Source organism: Apteryx rowi, unplaced genomic scaffold (genome assembly GCF_003343035.1).
Source record: "Apteryx rowi isolate R43461 unplaced genomic scaffold, aptRow1 scaffold_136, whole genome shotgun sequence".
In the NCBI taxonomy this organism is placed as follows: domain Eukaryota; kingdom Metazoa; phylum Chordata; class Aves; order Apterygiformes; family Apterygidae; genus Apteryx; species Apteryx rowi.
Genome location: NW_020447597.1, coordinates 1,193,432 through 1,211,559, shown reverse-complemented (window position 1 = coordinate 1,211,559; position 18,128 = coordinate 1,193,432). Strand labels below are relative to the sequence as shown.

General features: G+C 39.1%; 1 protein-coding gene across 4 annotated transcripts in view; it reads left to right on the top strand.

Moving 5' to 3' along the window:
- TG (thyroglobulin) overlaps positions 1-18,128 on the top strand; it is a 166,037-nt gene that overhangs the window by 58,395 nt on the left and 89,514 nt on the right. For all 4 annotated transcript variants that reach the window (XM_026057059.1, XM_026057056.1, XM_026057058.1 and 1 more), the window contains exons 30-35: positions 1,789-1,926; positions 3,591-3,764; positions 4,824-4,935; positions 5,500-5,579; positions 7,462-7,605; positions 10,683-10,748. In XM_026057059.1, the coding sequence (XP_025912844.1) occupies positions 1,789-1,926; positions 3,591-3,764; positions 4,824-4,935; positions 5,500-5,579; positions 7,462-7,605; positions 10,683-10,748 (714 nt within the window). The remainder of the gene's footprint in view (positions 1-1,788; positions 1,927-3,590; positions 3,765-4,823; positions 4,936-5,499; positions 5,580-7,461; positions 7,606-10,682; positions 10,749-18,128) is intronic.

Genomic DNA, 18,128 nt, shown 5'->3' with positions numbered 1-18,128 from the left:
TTTTATATAGGAAATAGGATACAGGTTATGAGAAGGATGTTCCAAATGTAAGTCTCCTGCAAGGCTCTCCTGGTTTTCTGGATTTTTACTTTGCTGTGTCCATCTGTGCTTAAGGCCAAGCTAAGCTAGAAATGAAAGTGTTAAAATGTTCTTTGAAAGCTTGTTTTTTCTGGCTTACTGAACTGTAAAGACTCGGGAAATGTTATTTGGTTCAGAGAAACTTTCAAATAAACCCAGGACTCAAATTCTTAGCTGGGGTACATGGGCATGTTGACAGCTACGGACAACATGACTGTAAATACAATGCTTAAAGGAAATTAAGGGCAAAATTGCAGTCATAGGCATTTCTTCTGTGCATGTTGCATGTGAGGGGTCTGTTAGGTTCTCTAGCTCCTCTGTTATTCCAGTGTCTGCTCTTGGTTACACTAATGTGTATCCCAAGTCATTTGTATTAAGTTACTAGAGCTCCTTGGGGCCTTCAGCAGCATAATCTGAAGAGAAAGAGCAGTGGGGCTTAATGAGAGCGTTTGGTTCATCTCTAATGAACTGTAATCCTTGCTGAGAAGCCTTTATAGATACCTGAGTGTATGACTTAATACACATAAACTGCAAACACAAAGTGAATTGCTGATTTTGCTTATGCAATTTGAATAGTAGGTAAAATTCCAGTTTACCTAGTGGCACTCCCATACAATTAGTGGTATTTTAAAGTCTAGACTTAAAAATAAAATGAGAAATAACTGCACTTAACGTATTGGGTGAAATTCTCTTGCATTTACCTGCCAAGACATGAATGCAGGCCCTCAGGGTTCTCCATTTTCCTTGCTGCAGCTGATGATATCATTAAAGCCTAGCTATGTAAGGAATGCAGCTTCTTCCTTCATGCTTTAGGTGTTGGTCATGACACAAACTGTTTCAAAAGAAACTGAAGRCCTGAAATTAAGTCTTGAGCGGTAATGAGACTTATAAGTCACCTTTTTAAAAGAGATAATTGTGGACACATTCGGGAAAATGTCTACAGAACTTTTATTACTTCATGATCGTGTTTAGAGCACATAGTAATATATATCGATTATTTTATGATAGAAAATGCAAAGCCACTGTGCATTCCCAGTATGTCAGCAGATGCTTCAGCATTTCAGCTGCAACCATGTGCATCTTGCTTTTCCATTTTTCATTTTTGTTTGGCTATTTCAGTACATCTAGTATTAAATAATAGGAAATTCCCACAATGCTAGAGTAACTGGTGATGAGACATGCTGATGGCATGTGATAAATAAGAAGGTGTTTATGAAAAAACTGGCAAGAGATCAGTGAAGAATGTCCACTTCTCCGAATATTTTACTTGGACCCTTATTTAGAGAGAGTGATTTAAAAAGAGCCTGAAACAGTTAAGGTCAGTTCAGAGGGAGCTCAGGTCAGGTATAACAGTGTATACACATCTAAAAATCAGAGGCAGGGGGCAAAAAGGAATTATTTAATATAGTCTGTGGGAGCATATATAGGAGAAATGAGATTAAATGACTGTAGGAAATATTAAGCCGGTTGAGAAAATGTTTAGCACTGCGAGATGGAAAAAATTTCCAAGAGAACATAAGGAAACTGCTATATTTAGGATTAATAAAACTAGATTGGTTAAGCCCAACTGTTGTACACTAACTGTACAAAATGGTTGCAGCTGTTTTAGTGTGAAATGAAGAATCTTATATGAATAACCTTAACTAATTCCAGGTTGTAATTCAGTTTTTGCAGATATGAGCTTTTTTTTGTTTTTGTTTGAATCTTTAGATTCCACAAAAGATCTTTTCTACCTGATGGACAACACCCTGATACGAAGTGACCAAAACTCTTCTCTCCCTCACCAGCAGTATTGGGTCTTCAGGCAGAAGTATTCAGTGGAGAAGGCTGTGCTTTGGTGTCTCACACGTAAGGAATCCTGGAGACAGTTATTCTGTAGGATAATAAGGAAATAATAATTAACTGAAGTCATTCAATAGGTATTATAATCATGACTAGTAGAAACTTCGGACTTAGGGTTTTTTCATGGGCAAAACACACAATTTTCATTGAAGTCAGATGTTGTTATAATCTTCAGCTATAGTGAAGCTGCTAACGTGGCCCCCAGCTCTTCCTCACCAACTTTGTCTAACGTGGCAGAAGGGATGCCCATCATTCATCACCAGGGTATCCCTGTCACTGGTAAGAGTAGTAGGAGATACAGCTTAGGCAGTAAGATGCTGTTCTTGCAGTGCACCCACTCCCCCTTCTCCCTCTGCCCCAAGGAAATAGATGACAGTGGTATAAAAACAAGAAGGTAAAGCATTCAGCTATTTGGGGTTAACAATAATTTGGTGTGATGGGTGGAGAAGAATTTCCAGCTCTGACCACCAGGAAGACAGAACCAAGAGTACTGCTCAGTGCATGTACATCACTGTAAGAAGTCAGTAGGGCTATGCTTATTTAAAATTAAGCATTGACATATACGCTTACAGAATTGGGTCCTAAAGTCATTGCCACAATAATTAAGATGTGGGGTTGATTGCTTTGTTTCTTTTCCAAAATAAATTGACTTGAGTGGCTTGAAGTGAAAGAAAATTACTCTGGGACGAATTTCAATGTAAATCATTACCAGCAAATGGCTTTTGCAGTTGAGTCTGGAAAAGTTATATATATTATATATATATATAAAAAATATATGTTTGTGTGAAATATGAACGCAAACACTTCAAAAGTATTTTTTTCAAAAACTTTGTTAGACATTGTAGAAATGTTTTTATTGTCCTTTATATTCTTTTAAGCAAATGAGACCCACAAGTGATGCATAGTTCTTTTATGATTATAGAGTTTGTATTTTAAATTTACTTAAAAAAATATATATATATATTTTTTTTGTTTTGTTTTTTAACAAAACGTAATGTATGTTTGGTCGTGCTGCAAGTTACATCTGCTTTAAACTTAACCTATGGTTTCATATTAAGGAACTTCAGTGGCCGTGGCCGTTTATGAAGTTTCCACCCCATACCTGAAATATATTCCTCCTAGTTGTGCTATTACAGAAGGCCATCTTGTGAACTTTAGTAGTGAACTGATCTTGGTTAAATACCTTGGTATGGAGATGGTTGGGTTTTTTTTCTATGGATGCTGTTGTTTAATAATTGATTTTAATAGTGATCAGTCCAGCTTAAAGCATGATCAGCTGTGCTGGTAAAAGGCATGCTGCATTCTGGTGTGAAGAACAGCCAGAGGTAGGTGGGAGAGCATTAAGCCAATGCTGCCACCAAAGCCTCTGTCATGAACCACAGAGCTAGTGACACCAATACCCTGCGCTTGTACCTGTCACAGCTGGAAAATTATCCTTCCTAATAGCCGTGCTGCTGCTCCTTTTCTGTTCTTCTCAAGTAAACCCGTTCTTCAGTGTAACTAGAAACAGCATGTTTCCTCATTTCTCTTGCGCTGCAATAGAAAAATACTAATGAACATTGTCACTTGCAGTCATTTACTGATAGCATTTTTGTAGTAAAGACACGAAGAGGGATAGAAGGGGAAGAAGCATAACTGTGTTTCTAATTCTCAGTGCCTTTGCCTTTTAGGTTGTGCACAAGAAGAGTTTTGTCGAATAGCAGATCTTCAAAATGCCACAGATGCTTACTCTGTGTGTACCCTCTACCCAGAGGCTCAGATTTGTGACAGTGACATCAGTCAGATACCTGAAAACTGTCGCACCGTACTACCCTGGCAACCACAAATGGTGTATAGTAAAATAGGCAAGTTCTGGGATTTGGATGTATTATTTGTGCTGTATCCTTGGCAATGTCAGCTAATGTTTTGGCTTTTGAGAGAGAAAATCTGAATATAAGGATGAGTTTCAGGAAACGATGGTACAAACGAAGGCCAGGTTACTCTGCATAGGGTTTTTCATTTCTGCTGTAGGTTAACACTAGTGCCAGAATGCATCCAGCGTTTTTTTAGGTGGCCGAAGTGCTAGTGATCTAACTTCAACTCAGAATGGAAGGATATTAACCACAAACTCTACTCCTCACCTCAGTTATCCCCAATTTAGGGAGGCCAAAGGTAGCTTAAATAATCTATGTACCAGAAGATCTCAGATTTTTTCATAATGTGGTTAAAATGGGAATGTCGTTAGGATGCCTCCAGTCCCATTATCTACCATTAAAATTTTGCTGGTAGTAAAGCAATAAGAAAATTGAAAGTATGTTTAGCTGAATGTGTTTTTTTTGTTGAATGTCATTCTATTATTATTATCTAGCAAACATGAAGTTATAAACGTGTGAATATTAACCTCCGGTCTCTTAACCCTTGGAGTTCAGTGATTTTTCTCATAGGGCTCTTGAGGAGAAACTGAGACAAACAAGTCTGTTATCACAGGGATCTATGCTTTTGCTGCAAAAAACAAGGGTCCTCTGAACTGAACTATTAAATCTTGTCTTTTGGGGGGAGCTCAAAGTGCAGAACAGATTGAATAATGCGTGAACACGCACACTGGATTCTCCCAATCTGAAATTGTCTGTCAGCTTTTGGACTGAGTGGGAGGGAGTCATGGAGTAAAGGTCCTTTAGACCTCAAAAGCTGAAGCCCTGAGCTACAGGTCATTCCTTGGCAATGTATTTTGCCTGACTATTAAGGCCTTCACTTGAAGGATTTTATTCATCTTCATATATAATATCTTCAAAATACCTGCTAATAGATTGAGACCATTGCAGCACAGAAACATAACATTGGCCCAAAATGTGATTASTTGACCAGTATACGAAAATTAGAAGGAAAAGGAAATTTTCTTATTTTGTTTTTCTTTTTTCTCCCAGTCACTCTAAAAAGTTCTGTGAAGAGTTTCTACACACGGGTACCGTTCCAGAAAGTAACAGRGATCTCAGTGAGGAATAAGACTGACATGAGCAGCAAAGCTGTTTCTGATGGGTAGGACATGACTATTTCTTTGTCTTTACTGGAGGTTTTACCATGCCTAGAATGCCAAGGCTGTGCTATGCATATTAAGAGAATCAGACATATTGATCCAAGAACAGCATTATGTTAGAGTATTTGACAGAGAAAAAATAGCATATGATTTTAAGGAAATTTATAATTCAGGTATAAATAATAATACATATAATTAATAATTGCATGAATTATTTTATACTTATGCTACAAAATTACTTATTGGCCAATTAAGTCTCTCAGCAATAACACACCAAATTATGCTGGTATTTTTATTGGCAGATATCAAAATACTCTTCTAAATTATTAGATGTAGTCTCACGAATATATATGGTTTGAATGGAAACTCATCTACAAATGGGAAAGGAAAGGTGTTGAATTCTTGTCTGTACGGTACAAAGAACCATAACGTTTTCTTATTGCAGAAGACATCTCTACATGTTTTCAGTGTCTCCCCACCTTGCACAACATCTCCTCTTCCCTTTTCTAGGTTAATGATATCTTTTTAGCAATAGTAAAAGTGATGATGTTCTTCTTCTTTCCCAGCTTTTTTGAGTGTGAGCGTTGGTGTGATGCTGACCCCTGTTGCACGGGATTTGGTTTCTTTAATGACTCCCAGCTGTCAGGTATTTTTCACTGTTACTGTATTTTTTGTTTTAAATCATTTTGGTATTCCTTCACTCCAAATTTTACCATCCTTTTCCTGTGAAGAGGAAAAAAAAAAAAAAGCACTTTAAAAGCATTTGCAGATCTTACCCAAACCTTTGTGTCAACTTTTTGAGTAATCAACCCTTTCTAGAAGTTCAGCCCGATGATGTGCTCAAGATCTCAGGACTTGCAAAGAAAATTTCATGGGAATGACTCCTTAAATGGCTGCAATTCCAAACGCTTGATACTCAATCCATTAAAACTGTAGAGAACAGTTACTTCTCATTTATCATCTCTTCTTCCAAAACGTTGGTCGACTTTTTTGGTTTGTTTGTTTTTTTTAAAAGCCTAATGGAATTGGAAACACAAATATTACTGAAATTAAATGCAGGGCAAGCACTTAATATCCTTGGATGCCTTGGGATAGCTCAGCTTTTTAGCTTTCTTAGGTGTCTGAATTTCTCCGCTCCCAGATTTTAATTTTCCACTTGATGAAGAAGGGTTGCAGAGGAATGGAGGTTGTGTCTCTCCTTCCTTTAGTATTTTAGCTATTTAAGACATCCCATGTAGTATTTCTATTCCCTCTAACTCAGGGAATCAGATTTCTAAAAGGAGCCATTAGAAAGTCAAGCAAAACCACATTTTACTTGCCTGAGATGGCTAAGTTAAGGATGTTGCCATCATACATTCCCTGGTATAGTCAGCAGAGAGGTATGGGCAACCACACAGGGCCTTTCAGAGCTTTGACTGAGTCCTGTTCTCGAGCTGCTCTTTTTCTCTGCTAGCTGTAAAGGAAGGGCTCCATTTAGACACAGCTTTTTGATAAGTATCTAAAACTGAATGTCATTCAGGTCAAAGTAAATGAAATAGTTTTGAATATTTTATTCCAAATTCATATTTAGTCCTCAAAAAGGGTTAGCCTGGTTTTCAAAAGTGTCAAGTGCCTATCCGTTCTCCCTGAGGTCCTTCGGAAGAACTGGTTTTATGATGGATTTAAGTCTTTGGAACACTTCTAAAAATTTTTTAGTTAAGCCTTCCCCTTTTTACTGAGCAGTCAAAATTTTCACTGGTATCAGTGAAAATTGCTCAATATCTTGTAAAATTAGTCCAATGTGTTTCGAATTGGAATTATTGAGGAAAAAAAATGTTTTCATATCCCTATATGATGTGAATCTGCAGTCTTACCTGAATATGACTTTATTTCTATGTGTATTTAAACAAATTTAAAATACGTTAAGGATTTTAAAATATCCAATATGGTAAATGACACTTTTTTGTATATCTGATTAAATTTTTATCTTTAGCTTTTTGAAACATCCAATCCTGGCACTAATATAGACAAGAGAACTTTCATTAGTGATTTTAACATGAGCTAAAATAAATCTTTATTAAAGATGCTCACTGTGTTTTGAACTTTTTTTTTTTTTTGAGCAGAAACAGCTATATTACCTCTTTGAAAAGCAGAATTTTTATCTTGACCTAATCTGGGGCTGTGCTTCAATATACTTGCGTTAACCAAAAAAGGAGTGTTTATACTAAGAAGAGGTCCTCATCTGGGAGCAGGATGTTGCAAATTTTTGCTTAGTGGAAATACTTTCAGTGACCTTAATGGGTTGTAACGTCAGAACCCATGCCATTCCCATTTAAACTAGTGTGATTTTCAACTCTATTTTCAACAACAGTAAAACTTTGCCCTGAATAATAAAATACCTTTTAGGTACTTTTCCCCCTTTGATTTCTAATCAGTGGAATTTTCTTTTAATACTCAATAGAACCATGCTGTATTCTTTTTCTTTAGAGTAATATCTAGAAAAGTTAAGTTACCTCCATCGTTTCTATAACCATGTATTTTSCTGGCAGGGGGCAAGATTGTGTGCCTGACCCTGAACAGCCTAGGAATCCAGATGTGCGCTGAGGACACAAGAAGTGCTTGGCATGTCTCGGACTGTGGCGGGCCAGATGCAGCAGTCAGAATACATCCGTTTGGCTGGTACCAAAAGCCTGGTAAGCAATGCAGGGGACATGGCATTTTTGATTGGCTTCCGCGCATTGTTATTTAGCTTCAGTGTATAGGAACTTTAACTTTCAAGTGGTGGATCCATTTTGTAAGGATTTCAATCRATGCAGGAAGAAAAAGGCCTTACATCAGATTTTTCGAATGAAATAGAAAAGGCAAACAAGCATGGGGGGAAGGTGCATTTTTATCTCCATTTCAACAGATAAGAAATTGAAATACCTCAAAGAGGTATAATTGAATTTCTTAAATTGCATGGGAGACCTGGGTCAATAATGAACTCAGTCTGACTTGTCGCACTCCTTAATCAAGAGCCGTCTTAGTCAAGAGCTCGTTCTTTGTTTTCCACTGCTTAGCTTGTGGCTTACTGATCTGTAAGGATGGGTTGTTTCAAAGGTTTGTTTTTTGTTACATAAATTAAAATTAATCTTTGGCCATTTTGATAAAAGAAGGGTCGAGACCACAGTCTATAACATATCATTGTATCATTCAAGCAATAAGATGTCGTGTGTTTAAACCAAAGAAAAGTTATGAGAGGTATTCCTGAATACCAAAATAATTAGAACTGGCCAAAGTGAATTTTATTTATCATAATGAAAAAAAAGACTCCATTATTTTGAAAAATTTCAATGAGTTTGTCAGGTTTTCCTTAAAACAAAAATAATAAAAAAAMCCTGTCCCTCAAGTTACTGCTAGTTGTAAAACTAAAAATAAACGAAAAGGGAAGCATGTGTTTGATCTATTGAMAAATTATTTCTCTTCTTTTGGTTTTCATCGAGAACTTAAAAACGTATAAAGTAGAAATTGTCTTAGGAAATTTTTTATTAACTCAAGATGTTATTTTGCCAAGAGACATATAAATAAAGAGAAAACATTTTAGTTGTTAATAGCAAGGGTCAAAACCTTAAGCTAACAGGTAACATGAAAATGTCGTTTATCGTAGTTTTCTGTCTATAGAGAGCCATTAAGTATTATTTATTTCATTTTTGTTAAGAAAATAAAATATTATTTAAAAAAAAAAATCCAATCCCATGATGGAAGAGTGGTGCATATGCACAGTCTGAGGTCCGTACACATAACAGTAGCCGTGCACTACAGTATGGACACTTAAATAAAGTGAAGTGCAAATATAGTGTTCCTGTCCTGTACAGCTATCACCTCCATGGACAGCAAACTACTACTAAATGGTTTTAGTTACCCTTTTCAGGGTTACTGTTCCAATGCTTGACGTCTTTTGTGAAGTAAGGGGAGAAAGTGAGTAAAAATTTTACCAGTTGGATTGCCTTATTTTTTCTGTTGGGAAAGTACGGTTCAGAACCCACATTGTGACATATTGTATAGTCTAGGGCTAGATTGCAGGAATTATAATCCTAGTTTGATTCAGCCCGTGGCTTGAAGGGGCAAAATAGAGGCAAGGGACATTTCAGAGCAGATCTTCACCTGTTTGCTAAGACAACTGATATTCTGAAGGGGGCTGCAGACGTTAAGTGCAAATCTGGATCATCTCCCTTTTCTGGGACTCTTCAGCTCCAGATTTGGGCGTGTTTCTGTACAAGAGAATAGYTGTATTTAGGCTCTTTTGGGACCTGCCCATGGGCAGGGGGAGCTGAGAGGTAACAAATGGGTAAGAGGGGACAGCGTCAGAAAGGCAAAGAGACAGCAGGGGTGGTGACACCCTTCCACTTCTTGGAATCATTTTTCCTCTCATTGKCAAAGAAACAGCTAAAAATAAAGGATGTTGCTGACCTCATGGACAGAGGGATGGCAAAGCTGAGCCAGCAGTGCATGCAAAAGAGGGAGTCTGAGGAGAGACTTGGTGATGTTTCCTTATCTAGTAAGGAAGCTTCAGATGTGTTTCCACCATAGCATGCAGCAAGCACAGATGTTTATGCAAATAAAGATATTTGTAGATAAAAATTTGTATCAGTTGTGCTGGTGTCTTGTGGCTCTGGGAACCGGGAAGAGGAACAATGAAAGGTCTGAGCCTGAAAGGGAAAATGAGTGAAATCTGAAGAAGGGATTTACTGTAGCTGGTGAGAGGTTTGCATGAAACAGGGCCTTCGGTTTTGGTCCACAGCCGTTTGCTGTAAAAAGGGACTTGTGCGTCTGCATCTCGTGATATATTAAACTGTCTTGTGAGCTGTCTGCTGCACAACTSTGCTCGCTAACAATTTGACTTGGTGCGTATAGGCATGGTTGCAGTTCAGTCAGTGAAGATCATATAGTAATATTTTTAAGAGATCTGGATTGCCCTAATTCTTCACTTCTGCCAATGTAAACAGTTAAACTCTTGAGTTATAAAAATTATTATTGTCTACGTACATCGGCAGTATGAAGTGGAAGAAGTGGACAAAGAATATGATTTGTCTTCAGCTTTTACTGGATGATAATTTACTTTTGTCTCAGTAGATGATTTATAACTGATTTAATTAACCAAAGTGTTTTACAAAATATGAACGCGTGAGGGAAACTTCTTATCTGTAATCTTAAAAATACAAAGCATACCTAATGTTCAAGGGAAACATTAGCAATTGAGGACTTTCATGTGTGAAAATATGGAAGGTTTTTTTAATCTTACTTTGAAAAGTTTCCTACTGGAAACTATCTTGTTTTTAACTCTCCGATTGAGAAATTCCAGTTTCCTTATCAGGAAGCAGAGTAAGTCTTATGTCTCTCGTGATATAGGAGACCAAATATAGACTGGGGCATGGTGAAGGGGAGGGAACCCCCCCCGCCCCCCCCCCCCAAAAAAAAGTAGAACTACTGAAATGAGCTGTTCATATTTATTAAAAAAAAAAAAACAAAAAAACCCTTGCATGTTGAAGAGTGCTCRTAGGAATGTTTATAAATGCATAAATTGAGGGAAGCATGGAGTGGCGTACTGGTATACCAGTCAAAAAGGGCTAAATATCAGAGCACCCTCAGATCCTGCCTGAGGTTTTTTGTGGGGAGAAGATGCAACTTTCAGATCCCAGAAATGATATTGGCAATAATGAAATGTAGATTAGATTTTAAACCTACAAGCATAATTGTTTTCAGATGTTTTATGTTTCTTTTCTACTTTTAGCTGACTTGAAGAACACCATGATTAACCTGTGTCCACCTGTTAGTTTACCTTTCAGGACARAAAATGGTAAGTGTATTTGTGTATTAAGCCAAAGAAAAGGAAATATCCTCTATTTTGTGTGTGTTGTTAACAAGTCACTCTGTAACGAAATGGTTGTGTCATCCCATGTTTATTCATTCAATTGCAGCATATGTTCTTTTTATTAATTGTATATCATTTAAACTAAAGAATTTGCTGTAACACTGGCCTAATCTCTCTCAAACTCACTGCCACAAGAGGTTACTGAGGCTGGATATTTGGCAGGACTGATGGAGAAATTTATCATTTGTAAGTGTAGATGTCACAAGTTATGACTTAAAATAGATATATCTCTTTATATCTAAATGCAATGGCCAGTGATGGAAAGATCAGTCAACGGGAACTTCCCCAATAACAAGTTGCAGCATTATTGTCCACTGTGGGGTATCTAGCACCTTCCCTTTAGCATCTGGTGCTCGTCAGGGGCAGGATGTCAGATTAGACAAACCACCAGCAATGTTTGTCAGTATGTGCTGCAGATTTTGCTGTGCGGAAGGAATGACAACACATTTTCAATTGAATACAAACAATCGCAATAGAGATGCAAAGTCAAACTTAGCAAATCTGTTTTTCCCCTTAACTTTGCGTATAAAAAGGAAGACGATAGAAAACAAAGTTCCTCTAGAAATTAATGAAGTTTTATACCGTAACTGATATAACTGGTGTAGAACAACGATGAATTCTACCTCCTGTAGTGTTAGTGGTTTTCTGCAAGGATGAGAATATTATCTGAAGGACTGTTCAGAGCTGAGTCACAAGAAACATCATGTTTGAAATGTGTTGAGTGCCACTTTTGAAGAGATACTGTAGCTTGCTATGACATTTTTTTATCAGGAAGAAAATTTATTTCAGTCTTGCAGTAAATGAATCTTACAGTACTCATGTACGTTATTTAAAAGTGGGTGGATCCTCTTAACAAATGAAACTTAACTGTTATCTTGCAGGGCTTTGTGTCTGTTGCCCCCTAAAAATGTATGCAAATTGTCAACAGCTACAGGCTTCCCTCATGTGTCTTTTTCGTAAATACGTAGCATGTCCGGTAAATGCCGTGTGTAACGGAAAGGAAGAAGGTTGACTAGTCATTATATAACTCAGTCTGGGAGGGCAGCACTGATAATGTGGTCACCTTTGGGTTAGAATTCTAAAATTGAGGATTCTCATCCATCTCTTGATTATCTGGTGGATCATGAGCAAGTCTTTTAACCCACTTGCTTCTGTATTTTTCCTTAAATGAAATACCACTTAGCTTACAGGAGGTAGTTAATATTTGCAAAGCATTTTCAGTATTGAATTTAGGGTTTACTCTTAACCAGACTATCTTCTTAACCACAGTCACTAGCAAAGATTATGTTCAGACAATTTGTATTTATTAGTAGAATCTATGGTTTTATAATAATCACTTTAACGTAATAGAAGGAAGCTCCATATCCTTATAAGTAAGCAGGGTGTGCGTGGTTTGGTTTGTTGTTTCTTTTTTTGGCTGGTTGTTTTTTTGTTTGTTTTTTGAAATGCCTGAAAGAGCTAGTGGGCTAGCATGTAGGCTGGGCAATTCTATTCCTTTGCATATTATTTTTCCTATGAAATGTAGAAAACTGCTTCATTTAAGGTTTCTTCCTTCCTATGTGAAGGCCAGTACTAATTTTGTCATCTTCCTTTTATGTTTTTCTTCTTTCTTAAGTGTAGAAAAATAGTGACCTAAGCAACACTTAAGGAAATCAGGCTTTTATGTGTCATATGCTTTTTGCTCTGAAGTCTGTCCAGAACTTAGCCACAGTGAGTGAGGTACCTATCTTAACCTTAGTAACAATCTTTCATCAATCGCATCCATTTCCAGTCATCTTTCCGAATGCAGAGCAGTCTTGCAAGGATCCCGTTAACCGCTCAAGGGAATAGAGCCTCCCACGAAAAGGCGGGATTCTGGGTTAGAGCAGTTGTTCTGAGGAGAATAGACTGGAGAAGTCGCTGAATTACGAAGGGCAGCCAGTCTGGATGTCAGACTMGTACCAGCGCTTTTACTCATTGTGTTCTTTGTTTCTCTATCACCGACGTGTGCAGCGCTGCATTCAAAATGCATCTGGGCACCATCTGTCCTTACATGCTGCCTCATTTTGATAGCAGAATTACCAAACATTGCTTCCAAACTCTTTATGATCATATATATTATATATGCTACAGCTTTTTTTTTTCTTCTTCTTCTTTTTTGCACTGGGCATCATATAAAACTTAGCGGTGATTGAAGCTGCTGCGTTGTGGTATTGTTTGTACAAGGGGGAAAAAAAAAATGTAGTGATTCTTGTGGTAGCCAGGTGGTGAGTGTGAGAAAATGTCACTATCTAAAGGGCATTTTTGTGTGTGTGTGTAAATGCGTATATATATATATATATATATATATGTGCGGGTGTGTGTGTATGCGTATATAGAACTTTCCATCAGAAGATGAAAGAAATGCTTAAATTTGAATATTTTACCAGAAGGTTTGGTGAAATACTGAAGTTAATGTAATGTCCGCTCTAGAGTCTGAGCTTACTGGAGCACAGTTAAGGCCTGTATTTTAATACAGCTGTGTTTGACTGCATTTGACGGCTTCATTTTCTAGCTGAAATGCTAACTTGAAACGCTCAGTGCAGAGCGCCCCGCACTCTGCTTCATCCCATTCAGAGTTGGGGTACAGCGCACTCCTCCATTCCAGGTCTGTGGCATTTCCAGCCCCCCGACACATTGTGAAGAAATCCAAATTAGCAGACTCTTCTAAACGCGTAGGCCTTGTTAGCTGGTCCAAGTTTGTAGAACAAATCAGTGAGTGAGAAGGAAAGTAACCATGATTATTTTCAGTCTCATGTGAAGTAGATGCTTCTCTTGTTTCACATGGCATCTTCTTGATAGGGAGAGTAAAGGCATGTAGGACCATAGAACAAAATAGCCTCAACAAGAAGGACTTCTACAGGTCTTTCAGCGACAAAAGGAAGACTAGGGAAAATGTGGGGCCTGCTGTGATGACAAAGGGCATGCAAAAGGCCTCAGTCTTTACTGGTAAGACCAATGTTCAGGAATCTCAGGTCCCTGAGACCAGAGGGAAAGTCCAGAGCAAGGAAGACTTACCCGAGGAGGAGGAGGTTAGAGAAAGTTTAAACAAACTRGAAGTACAAGTCCATGGGCCCTGGTAGGATACATCCACAAGTGGTGAGTTATCTTTGAAAGGTGGTGATTGGGTGAGGTTTCTGAGGAGTGGAAGAAAGCATCTCTAACTGATGCTTTCAAGAAGGAGGATCTGGGGAACTATAGTCTGTCAGTCTCACCTCATTCCCTGGGAAGGTGATGGAGCAAATCCTCCTGGAAACCATTTCCAGCGATATTAAGGACAAGAAGGTGACTGGGAGTAGTCAGCATGGRTTTATGAAGGGAAAATCATGTCTGACCAATCTTCTACAATGAGGTGACTGTCTTGGTGGATGAGGGGAGAGCACTGGCCATTGTTTATCTTGACTTTATTGAGGTTTTTGACACGATCTCCTATAATATCCTCGTAGCCAAACTGATGAAGTATGGATTAGATAAATGGACAGTGAGGTGGACTAAATACTACCTGAACTGCAGGSTCAAAGTGTTATCAGCAGCAYGAAGCCCAGCTGGAGGCCAGTCCCTAGTGGTGCCTGCAGGGTTGATACTGGGGCCAAAATGATTTAACATCTTCATTAATGACCTCAACGAAGGGGCAAAGTGGAGCCTCAGCAAGTTTGCAGCCAATACAAAGCTGGGTGGAGTGGCTGATAAATCACTGCCATGTGCTGCCATTCAGAGGGAACTCGACAGGCTGGAGAAATGGGCAGAGAGGAACCTCATGAATTTCAGTAAAGGGAAGGGCAGAGTCCTGCAGCTGGGGAGGGGTAACCCCATGCACCAGTACAGGATGGGGTCTGACTGCCTGGAGAGCAGCTTTGCAGAGAAGGATTTGGGGAATCKGGGGGGGGGGGGGTGGAGTGGGCAGAAGGTTGACATGAGCCAAATGTGCCCTTATGGCAAAGCAGGCTAACAGCATCCTGGGCTGCATTAGGCAGAGCACTGCCAGCAAGTTGAGGGAGGTGATCCTTCTCCTCCACTCAGCACTGGTGAGGCCCATCTGGAGTGCTGTGCTCAGTGCTGGGCTCCCCAGTGCAAGAGAAACAGATTTATTGGAGTGAGTCCAGCGAAGGGCCATGAAGATGATTAAGACATTAGAGCATCTCTTATATGAGGAGAGGCTGAGAGTGCTAGGATTGTATAGCCTGGAGAAGAAAAGGCTCAGGCGAATCTTGTCAGTGTGTATATGTAGTTATAAGAAGCAGGTTCTTTTTGAGGAATGCTGGACACCCTGCAAAAAGCCAGTTTGTTTAATACCAGCTTCACCTTCCCAACCCTTATGGAAGGATCAGATCAGATTTCAGCCTCTCTGAAGTATCAGTAGAATCCCCCTGCCCTGGAGATGATAAAGTGACATTATTTTTATAAATTGTAAAAATTCTTCATTTTTACCATAAACAACCAGGCTGGAGAACACTCTTAAAAAGGTAATTTTATGGCTCAGAAAGCTTTCTGTGTGTCAGTTTGTTCTGCAACAAAGTCAGCTCTCCCCCTACTAAATCGTCTTTGGACTGTCAGCAGGTCTGAATTTGTCTCACTTTTGCGTTAAGCTCAGGGTCTCACTGTTGTTTGTTTGTTTTAAGCTTAGATGTGCAATCCTCCCTTAACTGCCCAAAGTTAGAAAGAGACAGTTAGAATTATTTCATTTATCCTAGTATCAGACTGAAAGCAGAAGTCCTCAGAGCTGAGGGCTTGCAAGGCACGTTCCACCCCACTTCATCCCCTTGCATACAATGGGGAGTTCCATCACTGTCGCTATACTTTTAAAAGGTGAAAGTTGAGACCAGATTTTTCAGACTCACTCAGATTATTTCTTGGATGTTCTTTCCCTGAAACTCCCCCTAAATAACTTAAGAATATGTATTTGATTTCCTTCAATTGCCTGCTCTGGGTTTGTGAAGCTGTTCGTGAGCAGAGATCCTCATAAAACCTCTTGGCTTTTGAATCTGCAAGGGCAAAAGTAATTTTTCAATAGAAACATCTTTTCATGCTTTGTCATAGAGCAGCACACAGCCACCAGGGAAATAGAGCAAAGCCCTTTCCCCATGCCAGACTAGTCTCAGGAGAAACACAAAAAAGAGAAGGCATGAGGTCTTCCCTGTTTGTTGCCTGCTGCCAGATTATTTCCACAGCAGCCCGCGTTAGCCCTGGGACCCCTTTCCCCAGTCCAAAGCTCCCTGCTACTTGCATTCCCCTGGTTACTCGCCTGACAAGCAGCCTTGCTAGATGATTTGATCACTCATTAGATGCTCCGTTAGCCTGCAAAGGGGGAATTAGGTGCTCTGTAAAGGCTGCAGGTCACAAGGGCAAAGAGCTGCATGCTGCAGTTCATGCCTTTTGGCCAAATTCTTTTTGTTTTGTAATTGCTTAATCTTCCTTTGCTTTTTTTTTTTTTCTTCTTCCCCAAATCCTTTTTGATACCAGGATATACTCTGTAGGAGAGATTTTCTTGGTCACTGATCGCTAGTGCATTTAACTGAATGTAGTTTTCAGCCCTTATTTGTTTTTTCTATCATAAGGATCAGAGCACATTCCTATTTTTCTGTGATGACTTCCCCGTAGATTTTGTTAGCTGAAAAAATAATGCATGAAAAATAGACACATTGAACATATAGGGAAAGTCCTACTTGTTTCATCTGGAGCATTTTTTCCCCTGAAGGAGTTAATATACTGTGGTGACGACAAGTGTGGAACCATCTGTGACAGGTTTCAGGTATGCCTTGTGACATTTAAAGATGGGAGCACAGCTGTTATTTCAAGACTTCCCGTGTTAAAAATGCTGAATAGAGCCATGCTGTAGYTTGATTTACTTATGCTGGTGTGTAAATAATGACTCCACTAAGTTCCGAGAATATGGAGGAATGGTAGTGTAAAAAGGGAAATAGTCAGGACCTATAATTATTTTTGAGATACAGCTTTCTGCAGACAGTTAAGACACAAGAAGATAGGAAATGTTTTTGCATGAGAAATTCTTTGTTCCTTGGTATTTTGCTGTTGTRTTGTACTGTTATTCAGACAGTTTGTGTACTAGGATTTGAGCTGTGGAAGTTTTTATGTCCTTACAATTAAGACTAAAAAAGTAAAAGAATCTGTGAAGCATCTCACCTGGCTTTTTGAAAGGAGTACGTGTGCTTAGAGTGAAATGGAGAGCCTGGAAATATTCCAGGTATATGGAAGGGAGGAGTAACACTGTGTACCTTGAGTGTTTACACTTTATTGTGAGATTGATGAATTGTGTATAGTAATTATCCAGACTTTAATCAGCATTTGTCTGTCTTCAGGTTCTTAATTTTTAGATAGGATATAGCTGCCTTTCTTAGATTTGGCAACTGCTGGTAGACATTGTGGCCTCTGTATGTGACTGTAGATTGTAGATAGAAACGTGTTGAGGAATCTTATGGGGTCAGCTCCTGCTCTGTCCAAAATCAAGTCATTTATTGAGAAACCATGGATGAAATGATCTGTTAGGCCCTTCTTGTTTCTGCGTTCTGTGATCCTCTAATGATTATAGTCCTTCCCCTGCAGCAGGTCTGAGCAATGGCTGTGGGATTTTTCCTACTTGTCAAAAAATTTTCCATCAGGCTATCTCAGTACATGGTGTTTCCAGTCACAACAGAGATGCTTATGGTAATATACAGGTGCTGCAGCTTGTGGTCAGCTGAGGAAGCCCTTCATCCAGCTCCTGACCAACCTGAGTGAGGTGATAGAGGACAGTACAAAGTTGGGGGGGAAGGAGTACCTGGTGTCCTTTCTCRCCTTCCCCATGGCTCTCTTGAGACCACAAACATGCTCATATCCCACCAACATGCAATGGAGTACTGGAGTGGAGGCTGAAGGCTTGGCAAAGTGGATATTATCCTTTGGGATATGGACTTGCCAAAAAAGAGCCTTGCCCTGGGCTCGCCTGCCCACAAACTTGTCTTGCCTGAAGGCTTCTGAGACTGGTTTAGAAAAAGTTTCTTGTCATGCTAATAGGCCTGGGAGAAGAGATTGGGAGGCTTTCCAGGAGCAGCTTGATGTAAAGTCAGAAATGGGATGCTATGAAAGTAGCAGCTCGTTCTACAAAGTACATTTTCCTGTGTTGCTCRTGTAGCTGAGTGTGCTGATAAATAGTATATCATTTGTTCTCATGCTTCCCCCAATACTGGGGGTGCATCAGAGAGTTTTTGTGAAACAAAGACAGAGTTTTTCATCAATTTTTTGATGCACTTGATTGTGGCTAAGCTACAGGTACTGATCTACAGTGCCCCG